This window comes from Penicillium diatomitis (assembly GCF_028827545.1).
Source record: "Penicillium diatomitis strain IBT 30728 chromosome Unknown utg000005l_segment0_segment0, whole genome shotgun sequence".
Taxonomy (NCBI): Eukaryota; Fungi; Ascomycota; class Eurotiomycetes; order Eurotiales; family Aspergillaceae; genus Penicillium; species Penicillium diatomitis.
In genome coordinates, this window is record NW_026623177.1 from 19045 (window position 1) to 40459 (window position 21415).

Genomic DNA, 21415 nt, shown 5'->3' on the forward strand with positions numbered 1-21415 from the left:
AGTAAACCGAAAGGTAAATAATCCTTAGGCTCTAACGTATATATATATATAAGGCTTCTATTAATAACGCGTAGGTAAATATCTGATCTTATAAACGTAAATATCGATTATATAATCTCCTCCTTAACTCCCTAAGTCTATATCTATTAACTAGCTAACTAACCTACTAGTTAATACTAACTCGCTAGTCGGCTGACTAACTAGTTAGTAAACTTACTAGTTTACGGTGACTAACTAGTTAACTTATCCAACTAACTCCATACTCTAAGTCTATTCACGAACTAGTCAACCGACTAGCTAGTTAACTATTAACTTATTGCCTATGCGTTATATAATAGATATCGACTCTATGATATTTATTTAAAGAAGATTATGGTCTCTCGTAATATAGTCTTTAATAAGAATATAACGAAGGATCTACCTAAGCCTATATACGATCTTAATATAGAGCTAAAGTTAGTTCCTACGTAATCTATAGCTAATTAACGCCGTTATATACTATCGGATTTCCTACCGGCTAATAGCGATTAACTAATTTAGCTAGATTTAGCTAATAGCCCTAATAAGCTAGTATAGCTAGTAACTCTATCTCCTTATATTCTAATAGGAGACCTACTATTATCTAAGCGGTCTAATATACTACTTTCTTTATTTAAACGCGAAGTCTAACTTAAAAAGCTTCGTAAACAGATTAAGCGGAGATTCGCCTATAAACAGAATAAATATATCGACGATAGCCCTTAAACTATAGAGGATAGTTCCGAAACTATTAAGGGTAGTCCTAGAAATATCGACGATAATCTTTAAACTATAGAGGGTAGTTCTGAAACTATCGAGGGCAGTTCTGAAACTATCGAGGCTAATCCTAAAACTATCGAAAGTAGTTCTTAAACTATACCTAAGATAGGTCTTCGGCGTTCCTTACGAGTCCGTAAGAAGACTTAAGCGGCTATAGAGTTAGAGGAATATTTATATCTTCTTAAGCGTTTAAATATAGCTCTAGCTAATTATATTAAATACGCTACTTTTTTAATTTATAGTATAACTATAGACTTATAGCTACTTCTAAAGCTTTTATATTAAGCTTTATATTACGGAAGCGTTCTGGGCGGACACTAACTAATAAGACCATAAAAGATTACTAATATCCGTAGTTACGGATACTGCCCAGAGTCCGGTATATATAGTATAGTATCGTAACTTGTTCGGCTACGCCGTAATAACTATACTCCTCTTTCCCTGAGGTGTGCCCTTACGCCTAGGATCCTTTCGATCTCTAGTTTTAATGTAGGACCCCGGTTTTTGGGTATACCGAAAACCCCTTTGTATAACTCGCGGTATCCGCACTCTGCGGGTATCAGCTATACGCAATACCGTAGACCCCTAAGCGTAAACTAGGGAACGGGTAGGTAACCTAGCCGTCCTTAGTATTTCTTGTTAGCCCCCCGGTCGTAGACTCGAATCATCCGCGATTCGAACCTAAGACCTTGGACCGGTAACTGCGGATATTTTGTTACGGAAGCGTTCTGGGCGGATACTAACCAACAAGACCATAAAAGATCACTAATATCCGCAGTTGCGGATACTGCCCAGAGTCCGGTATATATAGTATGGTATCGTAACTTGTTCGGCTACGCCGTAATACTTTAGCTTAGTTAATACTATATAAACTAGATAGCTAGTAGGATATAATATAAAATTATAGTAAGGATAAATAGACTAAATAGATTAAAGCTATAGATAAGGAAATATAGAAGTAGCTAAAAAACGGTACTTAGCGTATATATAATCCTCCTACTAAGGATACTAAAAAGACGCTTCTTCCGCTTCGATAGGTCTTTTATATTAAGGATAATAGGACCTATAAAGCGCGTCTTGTTATAAAAGGGTTTAAGTAATATAAAGGAATTGATTATCTTAATATTTATATAAGTATAGCTAAAGCTTTAAGCTTTAAAATATTCTACGTAATCGCTACGTATTTCGGCTAGTAGATATATTATATTAACTTTATTACGGCGTTTCTTAACGTAGAGCTTCTTAAAGAAATCTATATTTAACTTCCTAATAGTTTTAAAGAGCCTAGAAAATATAGCCTTCTTTTAAAGACTTTATATAGTCTAAAATAGAGTCCTCGCGAATAATATAATACTATCTATAGGGCTCTAATAGTAATTAGATTTATTCGCTTATAAGTAGACTATTCGGTATTCGTATATATTAAATATAAACTCTATCTTCTTATATATATTAATAATATACTAATTATTACGCCTTTAGACGTATCTCTTATATAGCTTAAGGACTATATTCGAAAATCCTTCGATATTACTAATAATAGTACTACTACGCGATTCCTTATAATTAATATTATTTATATAGATAGTAAGATAAAGCTCTCTTAGCTTATCTATATTCGAAAGGTCCTCGCAAAATTTAACCTATAAGATATATATATAGTCCCTACGCTATTTTATAATAAGGAGATCCTATAACCGCGTAAGGATACTACTACTTTAGCGGAAGTTAAAGCTTACCGTAAGATAGTAGGCTTACTTATTTAGCTAATAGTTAATACACGACTAGATATTATATTCGTAGTTATAAAGCTTATAAGATATATATATAACCCCTCCGCGAAGTATATAACTATATTAAAGCGTATCTTTCGATATCTTAAGGATTCTAAAACGCTTACTATCGCGTATTCTTACTTACTAGACCCCCTCTTTAGATTCGTTAATATAGATTAGGCCGGTAAATATACGGATAGTAGTATATTAATCTCTAGCTTCCTTTTTAAGCTTACGAATAGTATAATTACTTAGGCTTATAAAAAGTAAATATACGTTACTCTTTCCTCTATAGAAAGTAAGTATATAGCTATATCTTTAGCTATCTAAGAGATATTATAGCTATAGCTTTTCCTTAAGGAACTTAATATAGAGTCCCTTTTATAACTTCCTACTATAATCTATAAGGATAACTAAGGCGCTATTTACCTTACTAAAAGCTATAATTTATACTAACGAACGAAGTATATTAACGTTAAATACTATTATATTAGAGACTAAGTCTCTAGGGGGGTATATAAATTCGTTAAAATCTCTACTATAGAGTAGACCGTAGATAGCTTTACTAAGCCACTATAGCGAGTCTAATTCGAGAGGTTTCTATACCTTTTAGGTATAAAAAAGCTCTAATTTAATAGCCTTTCTAGCGAGCTTAATTCTAAGGGTTTAAATACCTTTTTAAGCTTAAAAAGCTATATTAAGGCGTTATTAACATATTTATATAATCACTTTTCATATTTTTCGTGTTTTGAGTGAGATTAGTAGATCGAGGTCTAGGGGGGTATTAAGATAGCTTGGTAGTTTAGCGCGTCTCACTAGCGTGGTGCGCGCCCACGCACACTACCTTCGTAGCTTAGATAGGCACCTCTCACCAGATACAATCTCACCATTCCTTTCTCCCCTCTTTTGGGTCTGCTACGTTCTCCCAGTAGCCTCCAATACAGAGACTACAAATAACATATAATACATAGATTTTCATGGAGTTCTTGTGCAGTCTAGTAAGTCCAACCGGGGTTCAACCGCAGTTGAACCCTGTATATAATATTGCACCTACGCTAGCAGAACCCCAAATAGGGTACCGTATCTTTGACTCTTGAGTGACGGGGCCCGGTGCCGCTTCCGGTCGGCACCTGACCAGGCTTAGTAAGAAAACTCTCAAAAAATTAACCATACCTTAAGGTGCCCGGCCCAGTCCAGACCGTTGCTTTTTTTTTTTGAGTCCGAGCTGGAAGCCTTCGTTGTCTTTCTAACTAATAGCCATTCAATAGGTACGGAAATCTGCTAGTTCAAGAAAAGAAATCTCGTCATCGCCCTTTCGAAATGGTCAGTTGATCGCGTGCCGACTCTCCTGCAAAGAAGACAAGGGGCTGAGTCATGGCTCGAAAGACCAAAGTTTCAACTCAGTAGTAATTTTGTCAATGACTTGCTCGGTTGATTCACTGCTAACGACCGCACGGAGGCACATCCTGGGGTGACCCCCGGTGGTGACACCTGCAGTGGCGCGTGCAGTGGACACACTCTGCTTTATGCTCTGACTGGCCGACGAGGATCAACCGCGTACGCGCCTGAGAACGAGGCGGCACTTGGGGGCTGGATTCTGGCAGTAGACGATGGAGGGGGGCCAGCCACTCCGCAACTTCTCACAATCATGTCTCTCTCACCCGAGGACGAAGATGCTCTTCCCGACCTTTCTTTCACCACCTTCAATGCGACGGGCCGCACGACCGTCGTCTTGATTCACGGAGCGCTGGTCTCCGGCCTCTACTGGGACCTGGTCTGCCCCTATCTCCCCAGCTCGTACCATCTCCTCGTCCCAGATCTCCCCGGCCATGGCAGCTCCCGCGCGATTACCCCGTTTACGGTAAATCTTTCGTCGCGTTTAATCGCGAACCTGATCCGCGCCCATGCCGTCAATGGAGTCGCCCATGTCATCGGCCATAGCCTCGGAGCCCAGATCGCCATCCGTCTAGCCGCCACGGAACCCTCCCTGGTCAGCTCCATCTTTATCTCGGGCTTTGGGATGTTTCCGCGCACAGCACTCACTCCGTATATTCCGTACGCAGCATGGACCATGCCCCGACTGGAGAATTGTCTCCCCCGTTCCTGGGTCCGCTGGGCCATGGACGGGGCGGACCTGCCTCGCATCGACCCCGAAACTTGCACCCTCGACTTGTGCCGGCAAATTGTCTCCCCCGAGAGTCCAACGCAGTGGCCGGCGCCATGGCCCGCGCGCACGCTCATCGTAGCCGCTGGGAAAGGCGGGCTCATTCCCTCGAATGATCAATCGCATACGGCCGTCCGGTTGATGCAGATTGGGAGAGAGCTGAACCCGGAGACTATTGCCTATACGCATCCCCAAATGCGGCATCCGTGGAATCGGCAGGCACCGCAGCTTTTTGCGGAAACAGCCGAGGCTTGGATTGAGGGTAGAGAGTTACCAGAGGGGTTTATCAAGCTTTAGGCAACGGCCCTTGGGGGTGCTGGGATCGCACATCCACTGCTACTACTTCTAGACATACCCACGCTTGAGATGGCACATGGTAAATAATTGATGCTTAGTCAATTCAGCTTGTAGGATTGGCGGTCGATTGATCAATGACAGTGTAATAAGAAAGAGATTCTCAATCGCATAGGCCGTGTTGAGGGATAGCTCACTTGAGCCATAATCTCGAGCGTGCTACATCTTCTATTATAAAGGCCACTAGTTAGTCTCCGCATACTAGTGCATGTGGCCAGCCAGCAGTGGCGCCACCATGAACCGCCCAACTGAACGTGGTGTAAAACGGTTATGTAACCAGAATGATTCTCAAATTGATTTTCGCAAGACTAGTACTCGGTAGAATCGCATATCACACGTTTTACTGCGACAGACCTGCTTGTGAGCTCGCTGCGATGGGACCAGGTGCTGGGTTTAATCCCAGAGACGTCGCCGACTCTGTCCCATCTTTCTCCAGCCAAAATGCCGTAATTGGCAGTCTCCAGCTCCTGTTCGGAAACATCACATTGTCAATCGCTCTGTCAAGCTTTGGAATTCTCGGCTTGTTCATTAGCTCGATCAGCAAGCTATGGGTTCGACCGGAGAGAAAAGTTACCGCCCTCTACGGACGTTTAGCGATTACCAAATTGGTATTTCCTCCCCCTTCCATGGCCATACGTTGGGTTGCGTTTTTCAGGACTGACCTCTACCTTGGATCCTCTACGCACTGCTCGTCCTGTTCTATCTAGCATACCTCATCACCCTAACCCAGGGTGATATCGGCCACGCCCTTACCCGCCGATATTCTTTTTCCGCCGCGGCCTTACAATTGTGCTGTTCAATCTCATTAGCTTTCAGCGCTCTGGCGAGCCATGTTTGGGAGATTGGATCATCATCCTTTGCACAGTCATTTCTCGTGGCTTGGCTCGCCACAGACATTGCCCGTGTCGTCCTTCTGACAGAGGAGCGGCTGAACGCATGCAACCATGCATCATATCTAGGCCTTGTCTCCGCGATTGTAGCGCTGAAGATTGCCCTTCTCGTCGTCGAGGAACTCAGCAAGAGGTCTCTTCTCAAGAGCCCCTACAGCAAATACCCACCCGATGCGTTGAGTGGAATCATCAATCGCGCCTTCATGCTCTGGCTCAACCCACTAATGTGGCGTGGCATTGCCGGAGAGCCGCTATCGTTGCTCGGGATGTTTGACTGCGAAGCTGAGTTCACAAGTGACGGACTTTCAGCGACGTTGGATATAGTCTGGGAGAGACATGTTACCCTAAAAAGCAAGCACAACCTCTTTCTGACTCTGGTATGGCAGTTCAGATGGCTGTTTGTAGTTCCACCGCCGACACGCTTTGCGCAAGCAGCTTTCCAGTTCCTACAGCCGTTTTTGATCGAGCGGACGTTGGCCTGGTATCAAAATCAAGGGAATGGCAATGAGCCAGAAAGTGTGGGAACAGGGCTAATCCTTGCGTATGGCCTGGTGTACCTCGGAGTAGCAGTGGGTTCTCTTTTTCATCTTCCTTCACTCTGGATCACACTATGCGAGGTGATATGTTCTAATCGAGGGCCATCTAGCTTTCGACGGCATACAGCCAGTACCAGATAGTGCGCCTTATCACCGCTATCCGAGGGACACTCGTCTCGCTCATCTTCCGAAAATCCCTGGAGCTTCCAAAGTCCGACATGTCGCCACTCACTCTGATGAGCACCGAAGTGGAGCGCATCGTGCAAGGAATGCAGTATGTGCATGAAGTATTTGTCAGCTTCTTCACTTTGGGGGTCGCGCTCTGGCTCCTGAAGCGGCAGCTGGGGGTTGGTGCGATTGCGCCGAATGTGGTCACGGTTGGTAAGTTTCGTCCATCAGTAAATTAAGAAACGAACATTGAGAGTGTCCTCACATACGTCCAAATAGCATGCTCTTGATTGGAGCCTTTGGCAAGAAGATTAGAAGTGCGCAGAAGCGCTGGGTTGAGTCGGTCGAGAGGCGTGTCGGAGTCACAACGCAGATCTTGATGTCAATGAAAAGCATCAAGATGTCTGGTCTTGCCAAATATTCGGCATCGCTGATGCAGTCTCTCCGGGAGACCGAACTGGTGATTTCCCTCAGCATGCGACGCTTCTTGACCGTTGGAGTAGGATTATGTATGTCTCTCTACCATCATCTTCTTTTGGGGGAAGATCTGACCTTTTTCAAATGATACCAGCGTTTGCAACACCTGCCTTGGCTCCTGTAGTGGGCTATGCAGTGTACATTGCAGTAGCCTCACACCATGGAGACACACTTTTGGCTTCAAAGGCTTTCCAGGCGCTTGCAATATTCAGCCTCTTGAGCACTCCACTCGGTATTCTGATCCAGACATTACCCGAAGTGATTGGAATGGTCGCCTGCTTTGACCGCATCGGGAAATTTATCCAGAGCGAGGCTCGAAGTGACAGTATAGGCGTGATAGTGGCGCCCCCCATCTCTACTGAAAAGATGCCATACAATGCTAGTCAGTCCGAGTAAGTGCATCGTCACCAGTACATAACATAGACGACAGGATGTACTCATTCATAACAGTTGTGGTAGCAGTGGTGGGCGCTCCTCCATGTTACTGGGCAGTGACTTGATCACGATCGTGGATGGCAAGTTCTGGCGCGAGGCAGACTGCGAACCAATATTGCAGGCCATCAACTTACACATAAAGAGCGAAACTGTGACTCTTGTTGCAGGCCCTTCTGGATCTGGAAAAAAAACCCTTCTGGATGCTCTTTTGAGAGAGCTACCGCCTCCCTCGAGCTCCGTTCAGGTTTCTCCTGGATTTGATCTCCATGGTGGTATTGCGTACTGTTCGCAAAGACCATGGCTTCGCAACGACACGGTGCGAGGTAATATCGTGGGTAATATGCCGTACGACGAGGCATGGTATGGGTCAGTCCTCTTTGCATGCGCGCTGGACGGGGTCATCCAAAAGCTTAATCAGGGGCTCGTTGGAAATGGCGGTGCAACCCTTAGTGGCGGCCAGAGGCAGCGCGTTGTATGTTCGGACCCAGTCGCAATTGCTGAGCATCCTGCTAATACTGTTGCAGGCGCTGGCCCGCGCGGTTTACGCCCGACGACCACTGCTTCTTCTGGATGATCCTTTTGCTGGACTAGACAACCTATCGGAACAGTATTGTGTTACTCGATTACTGGGCCCCATGGGCTTGCTGAAAAGATTGGGGACAACCGTCGTCCTCGCCCCACAAACAGGTACCTGCCCGGAAACAAGAATATTTCCAGTGAAAGATTAGGACTAATGAGTCTATAATGCAGTCAAGTACCAAAACCTCGCCGATCAGGTCATTACCCTGCGCGGTGACGGTAGACTCTTCGATTTTGAATCTCCAATCATTCCAGACGGAGATTTGTCTGAGAAAATTGTGACATCCATCAAGCGTCCAACACAGGAAGATCCGAAGATGATGCAGAACCCTTTCGCCTTCGCTCTTGAGTCCAGGTTCGAAACCACGGCTACTGGTCCTCGCGACCGTCGCAAGGGTGACTTAGGCGCATATCTCTACTACTTCGCCTCTTTGGGTCGGAAAAGGCTTGGGCTGTCAATTAGCTTGGTGCTCTCCTTAGTCTTCTTCAGCAATTTCCCTCGTCAGTCATACTGCGTGCAACGAGCGATCGGCAAAAAAGTGCTAACTCGGTCTGGTCGTAGAAATATGGCTTGAGTGGTGGACGGCGTTCAACGTTGATCAGCCCAATAACAGACTGGGATATTGGATTGGTTTGTACGCTCTTTTTGGGGCTCTGGCAATTATTTCGCTCATTCTTGCCTGCTGGTATGTTCAACCAAGTCATTTTGAGTCTCTTTATCATCTAACACCTGCAGGCTCATGATATGCAACATGGTCAAGGATTCCGCAGAATCTTTGCATTTGACTTTGGTCCATACAATTGAACGGTTCGTCTTTTCCTCGCCTTGGAGGCTCTCCCACGTTGTTTGTTAACCATAGCAGTGCCGTGGTTTCTGTATTCGCGTCGACTGATCCGGGTCTCATGATTAACCGGTTTGCTGCTCCTCCTTGTTCGGTTCTTTTCGCTGCTGCTAATATTCTCATCAGCTTCAGCCAGGATATGTCATTGGTCGACATGGAACTACCAATGGCGTTTGCCAATACCGTCATCAGTGAGCTTGCCTAATTCTGGAGTGTTTATGACATGCAGCTTACAATGAGGAAAGCGTTCATGACCTGTATCGCACAAATCGTCATCATAGCTGTCTCCTCGCGGTACCTGGGTGCAACGATTCCGTTTGTTCTCGCCGTGTTCATCTTCACCCAACGACTCTACATCCGGACCTCTCGACAACTGCGATTCTTCGACATCGAAGCCAAAGCTCCGCTGTATACCGAGTTCATCGAGCTGCTAGATGGACTTTCTGTGGTTAGAGCATTCAATATGCAGGACGCCTTCCAGCAACGCCTCGCTGTGGCGCTCGATACATCTCAGAAGCCATTCTACCTCCTCTTTTGCGCACAGCGATGGCTTGGCCTAGTGCTGAACTTGGTCAACCTGGGTCTGGCACTGATCTTAGTCGGAGTTACGACTGCCACACGCGGCATTTCGGGTGGTTTTCTCGGCGTCGCACTGATAAACCTGATGAATTTTGGACCAAGCCTGGCCGATCTTGTCAACGTGTGGTCCACGCTCGAGACAAGTCTTGCTGCTGTGGAGCGTGTCAAATACTTCACTGAGGAGACGCCGGCGGAGTCAACAGAGGCTCCTGTGCAACTAAACTCGCGATGGCCACAGGCCGGAACGATCCAGTTCCAGGATGTGTCTCTACGCTATGGGTCAGCACCACCAATCCCGTACTCCAAGCCGCAAGGTCAATAATGTTGATGCTGATTTGAAAAAAACACCCCCCAGCCCCGAATTCGACCTTGCTGTGAACTCATTGACACTCTCCATTCCGGCCGGAACAAAGCTCTCCGTGTGTGGCCGAAGCGGCAGGTAAGTCTCCCAGACCTCACGCAAGTCATTCATCGGAGGGTACAACAAAACTGACGGTCGGGATCCTTAGCGGAAAATCCACGCTCTGCATGGCCCTTCTCCGCATGCTCGATCCTGTCGGTGGCGCCATTCTGATCGACGGCCAAGACATGTCTCATGTACCACACGAGTCACAACGCGCCGCTCTGTCCGTTGTGCCTCAAGACCCGGCGATTCTGGAAGGCTCGATCCGTACGAACGTTGATCCACACTATAATCACTCCGATGAGGAGGTGGTGTCTGTACTTCAAACGGTTGGGTTGTGGGAGGCAGTCAAGGAAAAATTCTCCGCAGATGATATCACCCACGCGGCTGGTCTCTCAGGCGGACAGAAGCAGTTGCTCTGTCTTGCTCGAGCACTTGTGAAGAAGAGAAGAATCCTTGTCCTCGATGAAGCTACAGCCAGGTAGGTTCCATGTTGCTGTACGGGTGCTGGATGGACAGAAAATCAATATCCAGACTTAGTCATTTGGCGATCAACTAACCTTGTTTGTATACAGCGTTGACGCCGAGACTGACAAGATGGTCCATGAGCTGGTGGCCAATAATCTGACTAGCACCACTGTCATCTCAGTGATGCATCGATTAGAGCACGTGGCTATGTATGATTTAGTGGCAGTGCTTCACGACGGCGAATTGGTGGAGGTGGGCAATCCGGAGCGTTTACTCCAAGATCCAGGATCTAGGCTCTCAGAGTTGGCGTTTGGAGGGCTTTAGCAGGAAGAAATCGTTACATACACCAGTCCAATCGAGATAATATACCTATTGATATGTTCCGCTTGATTACCTGAAATAGACCGGCCGGTACCTTAATATACCTGGTCTGATGCATTTTGTTCTTATGAGCTCCCCTATCAAAATCTACTGCCTACTTCAGTTGAGGAGCCTCAGAGTGAAGATAAGGTTGCACTTGATTTTTAAGGATCATATCGCCCCCCACAACCTGTGAGCTCAGTGTACGGATATCGTCAGTCATCAAAGAGTCGGCGTACATGTAATTTGGATTGATTCGAGACGCGGGAGTATACTATGTAGAGGTTCCTACTGAATATAATGTGATGTCTCGATACTAGGTAGAACACAACAGATGAGGAAAAAAGAAAGAAAATATCACTAGTTTGCATCTTCCGGCTGCACCTTTTCAACAGATCGTATTCACCTCTCTTGGAATGTCTTTAGCATCTGAACGATACCTGTCACATTATTTCTCCCCGAAGTGATCTCACTCCACTGCGTCTTGTTAACCGTAGACTATGTATTCGGCACTGGAGGGGTTGTCATGCACATACCTGGTCCAAAATTTTCCTCAGTACCGGCGAGCCGGTCAACGACTCGGTCACCTCGAAATACGCTTTATCGATATCAAACAGCCGTGCAGTCAAATTGGGCACATATCGCTTGATGAGTCGCTGGGGGTCGACATGCTGACACTGAACATGAGCATAGAGAAACTGACGGAATGCGGGGATCCCGTGCTTCATGAAACTCGAGTGAAACGGGACGTCGATTCCGGCAAGAGGCGTCGTCGCCCTGCCACGGGGCAAATCCTCTGTACTCAGAGGAGTTTGTGGAATTGAGGACAGAATTCCTGCGAGGGCATCTCTCAAGGATGAGCTATTGTCTACTTGAAATTTGTGCTGGGAGTCAAGGAGGCGTGTGAGACATAAAAGAGCGCGGACCTGAGGCAGTCAGAAGTACAGATTAAACACATGATGTGGACAGAGGACCTTGGGGGAGTTCTCACATCGCCTGCGCAGACGTACTGCTGCCCATTGATATTGTAATTGACAATCTCGATGAGCAGGCCTGTCATCTCCCAGATCTTCTTCACAACCCGGTCAACCTGATCTACGTTCATTGCTATACGCAGAAAAACCATCAGAAAGCTCAAAAACACACGCGCGAGAGGAACAAACCTTCAGCAAGCCTGGATGGATTCAGCGCGCACATGGCAAATGCTGATCGCCCAGCAGAATCGCGCTGCACAGCAACCTGCATCGAAAGTCCGCGATAAAATGCAATCGCCATCAGCGTTTCAAGAGGCACCAGCCCACCGAAGGCTGCAATGGCAGCGTACTCGCCGAGCGAGTGGCCGGCAAAAGTAGTCGCAGGGCAGACAAGGCCACGTGATTTCAGATCTTCGTAGATGGCGACTTCGGTGAGCGTCAGAGCCGGTTGAGTGAATTGTGTCGCGAAGAGCAAGCCACTGTCAGACGTAAAAGTATACGAGCCGGTGTTATGGCCCAGGTCCGGAAAAATCTGGGTCAGTTTGGAGGTGTCCCCGTCGGGGGCCAGGTATCGAAGGGCCCTATAGTTGTCTCGCAATTTGCGTCCCAGCGGGCCGCCAAAGCGGACGGTGAGCTTCTTCGGGTTGTTGATGACAATATCCGAGATGCGGAAACCTGCAAGGCGTCCGTTGTCAGTGATTAATCAAAGGCTTTCAGCGCAGTAGATGCCGCCCACCATATGTGTTCACAAAAAAGGCATCTGCGCGATCCCACATCTGGCGAGCCACGGCGCTCGACTGGCGTAGTTCCATGCCCATGCCCTTGTGCTGACTGCCTTGGCCAGTGAAAAGCATAGCGGTTGGGGCGTTGCGTATCTCAGCTTCTCCCTTGGCTACCGTTAGCCCGGCCTGGTCCCGCGCTGTAAATTCAATGACCCTAGTTCCGTCCAACATCCCAATGTGCCGGGCGCTCAGCTGCAATTGCTCGCCTGGAAGTACCATATTGGTGAAGGAGATGGTAAACCGGCAAAAGAGAGACTCATCATGACCGCACAAATAATTACAGAGAAGGGCTCGTATTCGGGCACTGGTATTCATGCCATGGGTTATGGTTCCTGGCAGCTCGGCATACGCCGCCATTGACTTGGACACATGGATTGGATTAAGGTCTTTGGAAGCATGGGCATATATTGAGTTATTCGTCGGCGCAAAAATAATGTCTGGTGTGACGGCGAGCTCGAGAGGTTTGTCAAATAGCTCTCGGGGGCTAGAAGAATTGCCGTGACGGGTGAGATACCCAGTGACGATGTTGGTTGGTGTCGTGGATTTCCAATGAATGGAGCCGATCTGAATCGGCTTTTTGTGGAAATCGCTTTTCATTTGGACAGTACCGGTCACCTCCACCTGTGTCACTTCACCTTTAGCACCGTAGAGGTAGCGTGAGTGTGGTCGGAAGAGCAGCGTTGACCCAAGCAGCTCAGTATCTCGATCATGGCGCTGAAACCACGGCTTAGATTCGAGCACCGAGACCGCACAGGCGGTATCAAGCAACAATGTAGAGGGGGTTTCTTCAACGTTCTTGAATGACATGAGTCCCGGAGGAATCTGTTTTGCATCGCGCAGCATGAACTGGCTGGTGACGGTCCCAATTGGCTTTCCAGATCTGGATATAGTGGCCTTCACTTCGACAAGTGTGCCGGACTCTTGCACAACGAGACAGGTAATATGGGACTTCACTGCCAGAATGTTATGGACGTGGATGGGACTGATCCATTCAAACGAGTTTCGGAGATGAACGAGACGGAGCAGGTTCACATCGAGCACAAACAGGGGTTTGGTGAGAGCTTTCCACGCCACCACGACAGCATAGTCCAGCGGAGCTATCCTTGAATCGTAGTTACGCTGGCTGTGTTTGCGGCTTCCAATGCTCGTGGAAAAGAGCCGCAGGCTCGCCGGTGTCACAATGAAGTCCTCTCCATCGAACTCAGACAAATTCAACTCCGAGGGAGAGGGCTTTGGGTCGTCGCCAAACCAGATGCGGCGGTACATCCTTTGAATTCGCTCATTGAGGTTGGCAGTGAGGTCCTGCAGTGGATGCTGAGAGCTTCCTGGACCAAACTGCAGCGTCAAAGCGGCTGGCTCTCCAGTCGCCGTCTCATAGTTGATCAGCTCAAGATCGATTAATCCAGCTGGGTTAACTTTCATCTTTGCGACTTCTCGCTCATCCTCGGTATCAAGATTTTCCCAGAGAGAAAGCACCTCACATTGATCAGGCGAGCTATCAATAACGATCCGTATATCTGTTCTTGGCTTGAGAATCACCCGGACTGGATTTTTCAGTACCAGGCGGTCTCGCCAGACTGTCTCAGCAAGTACCGCAAGTTGAAAAGAGGTGGATCGTCCGGCTGCGAGTCTCTGGTACCACAGCTGTTCTTCGGCGAGGCAGTTATCGTCGACCTCGAATCGTTCATACTTGGGGTAACCCTTGCCTCGAAAACTGGCCCCGTCCAAGCCGTCACGCAGACAAACTGGTCCAGAATGTTCCAGGAAGCCAATGTATCCGTAGTGAATTTCGTCCAGGATCTCTTTGACTGTTTGATCCGACCGCAGCGTGTAACGCGCCGCAATGGGGCCATGCAGAACGCAGGTTCGCTGGATATCCTCACCCTGCACGGCGTCGAGGTTCTCGGACTGCCATAAGGAATCTTTCTTGAAGTAATACTCAAACTCGTCGTCGAGCGCCGTGATGAATGGAACTGGCCTACGGCCTCTTCTCCTGCACATCATCGTGAAGATAGCTTCGTCCTGGTGGCTGAGAAGCTGAACTTCTAGCTGTGGGTACTGGGCCTTCAAGCGCTCAAGAGCCCCGTATGGGTCTTGCTTGATCTTCTTGAAAGACTCGATTACCCTGGTCTCCTCCACACTCAGCGCAAAGCGGCTTTCCACATGAGCGAGAAACCCGTAGGCTAGCTCACAGTACGAAAAATGGATCCATCTCGTCCGTGGCCGCAGGTAGGTCAAGCCAATTAGTCGCGCTGCCACCTCCGCGTAGGTCATCTCGGCGAGATGAACGACAGCCCCTGATTCTGTACGACCAAACCAGACCTTTGAAAAGTCCTGATTGAGCCGTGCAATGATATGTGGTGTCTCCTTGCGCAGCATCTCTAGTCTGGTAGCCTTGTCTTGGACAGAAAAGAACTTACGATCCAACTCCGACCACAGTTGTACTGCCCGCGTCTGGAGCATGTGGATTGGCTCATCCATTTCTGAGATCACTGTCAGAACACCCCCAGTCGGCCGACTGTAAGTTCCTTCCCACTCGTCATCTGCGACGCCAGGTGTCGCCACAATAAGCTCCTTGGCGGCGTCACTGGTACGAGTCTCGCGTGCAACCATCACCCGGCTGCCGAGCAAAATGCCGTCAAATGGCATGGGTGAGGACCCTAGCCTGACAGACCACTCGCCTGTGAGATATGGATACGAGTCTGCTGCATCGCCAAACCCACTTCCTCCGACCAACACAATATTTGCACAGGCGCGGACGCGATGATAGCTCTGCATAATGGGCTCGTGGAAGTCTTCGAACGAGTGGTGCCCGCCTGCACGGCCGCCTGTCCACTGCAGAATGAAAGGAAAGTGCGAGTGCATCTTTGCGATGCTGATGACCTCCCTGATCGCCTGCGTCGAGCCCGGCTTGAACGAGATGTGCTTGAGGAGCGGCATGTCGCGGATGTACCCGGCGATGGTGTCGGGTGAGGGGATGCCCGCGCCAATGGTCAGTCCGTCAATCGGCAAGCGCATTGCCTGCAGCTTCTGGATAGTTTCAAGCTGCCAGCGGAGAGCGCGGGGATTGGCGTAAATGACGTTGCAGGTGACTCCACGGCCGGCCGGGGCGTGGGTGACGACGTTGCGAATTGCGGCTTCGAAGCTTGCAGCGTCAGAAAAGCCGCCAGCCGCAAGTTCGATGTGATACCCTGCGTTCATGGTCGCCACGACAAATTCCCATGAGGAGGTTGTAGGGGTCATACCAGCCACCATGAGCGGTGGCAGGCCTAGGAGCCTGGTCATCTTGGTTTCCATGGCCGGTGCAGCGGTCGAGAGGACAAGGCGTGGCCCATATTCCTTTCGCCAGTCACGGCCGGGAATGGTCGAAAGCCCATCAAGTAACTCCTCTCGACTGCCAAATTCCAATGGCGATGGTGATGAGGAGGTATTTCTGAGGCCAAAGATGATGGTTCGCACACCGGATCCTTGCTTGAGCCGGCCTGTCAACGCACCGATCCCATCTTGATGGATGCCCGGTCCAAGATCGACTATGTGCGTCGCCCCAGCAAAGTGCGCAGTGGCCGGCCAGTCTAGACGCCAAGTCATGATCATACGCACCAAGTCTGGGATTATATCTCGACCAGTGCCGTCTTTCAAGTCGGATCCATCGCTGGTGTCGTAGACAGAAATTCTCAAATGTGATCGGGCCAGGTACATCTCGCGGAGGTCGTGGAGCACCAGTGTACATGCCGTAGAGAGGTGCGAAGTATGAAAGGGGACGCTGATAGGCAGGAAGCCGATCGTTATTTCTGGTTTGCGCTGGCTGTACCGGACGCGTGCTTGCGATACGCCCGGCGAGGCCGTCATGCGACGCAGGCATCGGGAGACAGCGTACAGGGTTGTCGGTGGGCCACCTAGAACACAGTTTCGGGGCCCGTTGATTAGAGCCACCTCTGCTTGGTCGCACCGGTGAAGGTGGTGATTGACCTTGTCCACGATCTTGGTGAGGATGTCAAGTGAGATACCATTCACCCGCAGCATGCACGACGGGACGCCCTCGCCGTGCGCTTCGCAATCTTGCAGTACACCTCCGTCTACCGGCGCCGAATCAAAGAGAAATTGTGCTCGGACGCCTATATAGAAGAGGATTGTAAGTGCAGTAAGTGACAGTCTGTCCAGTGACTCCCAGTCGCGGGCGGCAGACACCATAACCGCGGGCACCACCCCCTGTGAATGGCCACCGATGCCCTCAAGGAAGGTCTCCATATCGCCAGGTCCCACGTTCAGTGAATGAACCAAAACATAATAATTGGCTAGTTGGAGCAACCCAATCAGCAGGAGACTGATGGGGGCTCTACTGAGCGCATGTGGCAGCGGCTGCTGCTCTGGATCGAGGATCCACGACAGGATACCGAGTCCGGCAGGATAATGTACGGAGAAAGAAGGGTTATCGTCAAGAAGTCGCTGCAGATGCGCAGATGACCGCTCAAGCAGTCCTCCCACGATACTAGGGCTCTGTGTGTGTATGTCCTTGAGCTCGCGTAAGGGGCTAAACACGCCCTGGCCGCCAAAGATGGCATATACCGTCGCACTTCCATTTCGCGCAGCATGCAGCAAAGCTGGCTGTGAAAAGACACGTGCTTCCAATTGTGGTTTCGATTGACAGTCCTTGGCTATATCGTCGCTGTTTAGCGAGGCAATGGAGGAGGCGCTTGAGGGCAGCGTGTCTGGGGTCGCACTCTGCTCCACGCTGGTTGTTTTGGACATGATAGCGCTCTGGACTTGAGCCTTGAGCGGATCTTTGAGGAGAATCGCTGGAATAGTACTTCATACTAGTTCACACAGCAAGACTAGCGCATTGGATTTCCGGCCTCGTGCAGGGCTCTGCGTCAGACCCACACGTCGTGGGCTCAACGTGGTGGTGCCACCCCGATTGACCAATCTATGTTGAAGATTCATCTATGCAGGATAAATGGGAGTTCTCTACTCGTTTAGTACCCTGGACGACTCAACTATGGGAGTAGCAGTCAATGCGAACTCGATCTGCCCATTGAATCGCCATGTCGGCCAGTCCAACCTGGGGCTCACCGCGCCATGCCCAGCATGACTTCCGCAGTAGGTCCCATCGGTCATGAGTTAGATTCGCAGAATGCCAAAGAAAGATTCATCTAAGTAGCCTGAGTAGCGGACTCCCACACCACATCAACAATGCTCATGCTCGATGCCCTTCTCAATGCAACCTTTGATGACGACGTCTTTCGCGAGGACTCATCCACCCTGCAGCTGGAGGCTGCCGTGGCTCAAATGGCCGGCTGTGAGGACGCGTGCTTTGCGCTGACAGGCACAATGGCAAACCAGATCGCCCTCCGTGTGCTGTTCGAGCAACCGCCCTACGCGCTACTCACCGACAAGCGCGCCCATATTCTCAACTACGAAGCCGGGGGTACCGCTTACCTGACAGGCGCAATGGTGCAAGCGGTGGCCCCCTCAAACAACCTCTTCCTCACCCTCGAGGATATCAAACCACGCGCGACCATCACTGAGGACGTGCAAAAGGCGCCGACAAAGGTAATTTCGCTCGAAAACACTGCCCATGGGGCGATTACGCCGTTGGCCGAGATGCGGCGCATCAGCGCCTGGGCGCGACAGCACGGCATTAAGCTGCACCTCGATGGCGCCAGACTTTTCCAGGCTGTTGCTACGGGGGCTGGCAGCGTGAGCGACTTTTGTGCACTCTTTGACACCATCCATGTCGACTTCTCGAAGAATCTGGGCGCCCCTATTGGGACGATGGTGCTCGGATCGCGAGACATCATTACGCGGGCACGTCGAGTTCGAAAAGCTCTCGGCGGTGGACTGCGGCCGACAGGATTGATCTGTGCGATGATGCGTGCGGCGGTCGAGGAGAACTTTGGGTGGGAGGGTCGTGGTGAGCTGGCACACGGCATGCGCAGGTCGCATGCGATGGCCAAGCGCCTGGGGACAGAGTGGCAACAGCGCGGAGGACATCTCATACGACCTGTGGAAACGAATATAGTGTGGCTGGACATTCGGGCCGCGGGGTATATCGCCGAAACTTTTGCGGCTGTTGGAGCGAAGTACGGAGTCAAGCTCGATGGAGGGAGGCTGGTTGTGCACTATCAAATGACTGAGGACTCGGTGCAGCGGATGCTACAGGTGTTTGATGAGTGTTTTGCCATTAGCAAGGCTCGGCTCTAGGCCTTTTCTTGTGTTTCATGTTGTTGAGTTTTCTGGGGGTTGTCTTCCATTGCTTGTGAATCTTATGATGTTAGAGTGAGGGTCTGCAAATCTAGTGGTCAATCGATTGCTTGTCTCTCCTAGACATACGGCTGCATTCATAATCTAAACTGTCTCACTACGCGGCAGACACGGTTCGCTCGTGCATGTCATTGTAATATTCCTGTGCACTCCTCGTCTCGACGCGTTCCGCAGTCTCGGGCAACCCAGCAGTGAATTTGGGCAGCGCAGCCATGGAGGCCGACATATCAGCCTTGCCGAAAAAGCCTACGGAATACCGAGCAGGAACCACCACGTCTATTTCCCCCCGAGTCCCTGCGGGTATGTGACTCGATGATTAGCCGAGCGCAGGTAGTTGGCTGTCCACCTCTGTAGCGTGTCACCGCAGTTGACAATCATCTCATTGACGCAGAAACTTTCCACGGGAACAAACTCCGCAGAGTTGTCCTGCCGCTCGACCTCAAGTCCACCCACGCTGTCTTGGAAGAGCAGCGTCAGGATGCCCACGTCGGTATGTTCGGAAATGCGATACGTTGACCCGGTCCGCAGCTGTGCGGCAGGCATTGGAGGATAATGGGTGATGCGGACCACGCCGTTGCCGGCCGAGCACCGCAAGGTCAGCTCCTGATGATTTAGGCCCAGGGCCTCTTCGAGCAGGTGCAGTAGGTCATGATGCACCATCAGACAGTCCTCCAAAAAATCCTCCATGAAGTGCCGAAATTCTTGGCAGCGAGGCCCAACGGGCCATGGGGTGGGATGGACTTTGTCGTATGCAGGCCCGGCGTCGAACGATTCCTTGACGTCGTTGCACACGACTGGGTTGCGGATGCCTTTCATGTACCCCGAGATACCTGAGAGCTTCTCTCCCCCCACGGCAATATACCCCCGGTTGGGTCCTTTGCGGGGGCGCGGTGCTGTTCGCTTGACAGCGTCAGGAAAGTCGAAGAACTCCCTGGTCCGTGAAAATCACCAATCGACCGTCAGGTTGCACAGACTATTTCGCAGACAAGGAAGTCAACATACCCAGCGGAAGAGCTCATTCAACCGTGCCTTCGGGATCCCATGGCCCGTCACCTTGACCAAGCCCCGGGAGGCGCACGATTCGGCGAATGTGCGAAGAATGCCTTCCCGCTCTGCAGGGCCCGCGTGATCAAGACGAGAGAGGTCGACCGCTGCGACCGCCATTGTGTTCGAGATTGCTGTTCTCGGAGTTCGATGCGCACTCGGCAGAAACTAAGAGGGCCTTTTTTTCCGTCGAGATCCCTAGTCAGCGGGGGTTGATCGACACACTGGGCCCCATCGCGGGTGGCACCACCCCTCTCTATGTCCCATCGTACGCCAGCTGTGGGCACACACTGTCAGCATTCATGGAACTCACGGCCCGTTCCACGTCATTATATGATTGATAAAAAAAGGACTCGTGGATGGTGACACCCTGAGGCGTTTGACCAGGCACCGCACAGCAGTACACTCACCATGGACCTGCTCGATACACTCGACTTATCACACTTTCACTCGAGGAATGAGCTGCAACGGGCGGAGTTCTGCAGAAAGCTTCTTCATTCATTCCAGCAAAAGGGATTCGTAAAGCTCATTCAGCATGGCCTGAGCGCGGAGTATGTGACGGAAGGCTTGCGATATGTAAGAAAGCGGTTCCTGCCTGTAGAACAGCGCCTCCACTGATCGAATGGGATACGGAGCAGAACCAAGCCCTCTTTGCCCTGAGTCAGGAAAAGAAAGCAGGCTTTGCGCACCCGCCACGGCCAAACCCGCACAGAGGATACAGTCATGTGGGACAGGAAAACATCTCTGGCGTCACCGGTTTCGAGTGCGGCGAGGAAAGTGGACAGAGAGTTGTTGACTTGAAGGTGAGAACCCTCTGCGTCGGACAAACGCATATGGCTCTAAATATCGACATAGGAATCTTTAGACCACAGCGCCCCCGAGAACAAGACGTACCCAAATATCTGGCCGGATGAGCGCGACCTCCCTGGTTTCCAGGAGTATATGCTCGGCTACTATGAGTAATGCTACCAACTTCATCTTGAGATCATGAGCGCGCTGGCCCTGGCACTCGGCCTGGACGAACACTTCTTCGACTCCCTAAACGATGACCGCGCAAGCGAGTTACGACTGCTGCACTACCTCGAAGTCCCCAAGGCCCAAATCGGCCAATGCGACCAGATCCGGATCGCAGAACACACCGACTTTGGCTCCCTGACTCTCCTCATGCAGGACGGCTCCAACGGTCTAGAGGTGCAGGACCCAGCAACGGGCTCCTTCTTCTCAGTGCAATGCACCTTTCCAACGCTAATTCTCAATGTGGGCGACTCGATGATGCGCTGGATGAACAAACGCATCCACTCGGCGTGTCATCGAGTTCCGATCACTGCTGAGAGGATGTCTCCCGAGACAGACTCCGTGCCTGCCCGACACTGCATCGCGTACTTTGGGAAGCCGAACCCCGGTGCATCGCTGAAGCCTCTCGACACGTTGGTCAGCGAGGAGTATCCTGCTGTTCTTGATGATATGAAAGCGCATGACTATGACCAGAGTACGCTGCGTCGGATCTATGCCGCTGCGTGAAAATT

At 50.1% G+C, this 21415-nt stretch overlaps 6 protein-coding genes across 6 annotated transcripts; 4 read left to right on the forward strand and 2 right to left on the reverse strand.

Annotated features, from left to right (window-relative positions):
* Positions 1–4221: 4221 nt before the first annotated feature.
* Positions 4222–5034, forward strand: N7539_004684 (alpha/beta fold hydrolase; the record flags this gene model as incomplete). The annotated part of the gene is made up of 1 exon (XM_056934286.1): positions 4222–5034. One exon carries the CDS (start codon positions 4222–4224, stop codon positions 5032–5034), a length of 813 nt encoding a protein of 270 aa, XP_056789480.1.
* Positions 5035–5465: 431 nt separating this feature from the next.
* N7539_004685 (ABC multidrug transporter) lies at positions 5466–10792 on the forward strand (the record flags this gene model as incomplete). The annotated part of the gene is made up of 15 exons (XM_056934287.1): positions 5466–5699; positions 5822–6550; positions 6628–6898; positions 6982–7194; positions 7257–7554; positions 7613–8069; positions 8122–8284; positions 8348–8677; positions 8739–8862; positions 8913–8984; positions 9040–9209; positions 9264–9876; positions 9953–10036; positions 10107–10481; positions 10576–10792. The coding sequence occupies 15 exons, from the start codon at positions 5466–5468 to the stop codon at positions 10790–10792; spliced, it is 4350 nt and encodes a 1449-aa protein (XP_056789481.1).
* Positions 10793–11230: 438 nt separating this feature from the next.
* On the reverse strand, positions 11231–17692 carry N7539_004686 (uncharacterized protein; the record flags this gene model as incomplete). Its single annotated transcript, XM_056934288.1, has 6 exons — positions 11231–11305; positions 11365–11754; positions 11820–11935; positions 11992–12477; positions 12539–17391; positions 17655–17692. 6 exons carry the CDS (start codon positions 17690–17692, stop codon positions 11231–11233), a joined length of 5958 nt encoding a protein of 1985 aa, XP_056789482.1.
* Positions 17693–17774: 82 nt separating this feature from the next.
* N7539_004687 (threonine aldolase family protein) lies at positions 17775–18785 on the forward strand (the record flags this gene model as incomplete). Its single annotated transcript, XM_056934289.1, has 1 exon — positions 17775–18785. The coding sequence occupies one exon, from the start codon at positions 17775–17777 to the stop codon at positions 18783–18785; it is 1011 nt and encodes a 336-aa protein (XP_056789483.1).
* Positions 18786–19121: 336 nt separating this feature from the next.
* Positions 19122–20009, reverse strand: N7539_004688 (uncharacterized protein; the record flags this gene model as incomplete). The annotated part of the gene is made up of 2 exons (XM_056934290.1): positions 19122–19772; positions 19848–20009. The coding sequence occupies 2 exons, from the start codon at positions 20007–20009 to the stop codon at positions 19122–19124; spliced, it is 813 nt and encodes a 270-aa protein (XP_056789484.1).
* A 291-nt stretch (positions 20010–20300) lies between these two features.
* N7539_004689 (uncharacterized protein) lies at positions 20301–21410 on the forward strand (the record flags this gene model as incomplete). The annotated part of the gene is made up of 4 exons (XM_056934291.1): positions 20301–20440; positions 20491–20692; positions 20745–20827; positions 20882–21410. The coding sequence occupies 4 exons, from the start codon at positions 20301–20303 to the stop codon at positions 21408–21410; spliced, it is 954 nt and encodes a 317-aa protein (XP_056789485.1).
* Between the last annotated feature and the right edge of the window lie 5 nt (positions 21411–21415).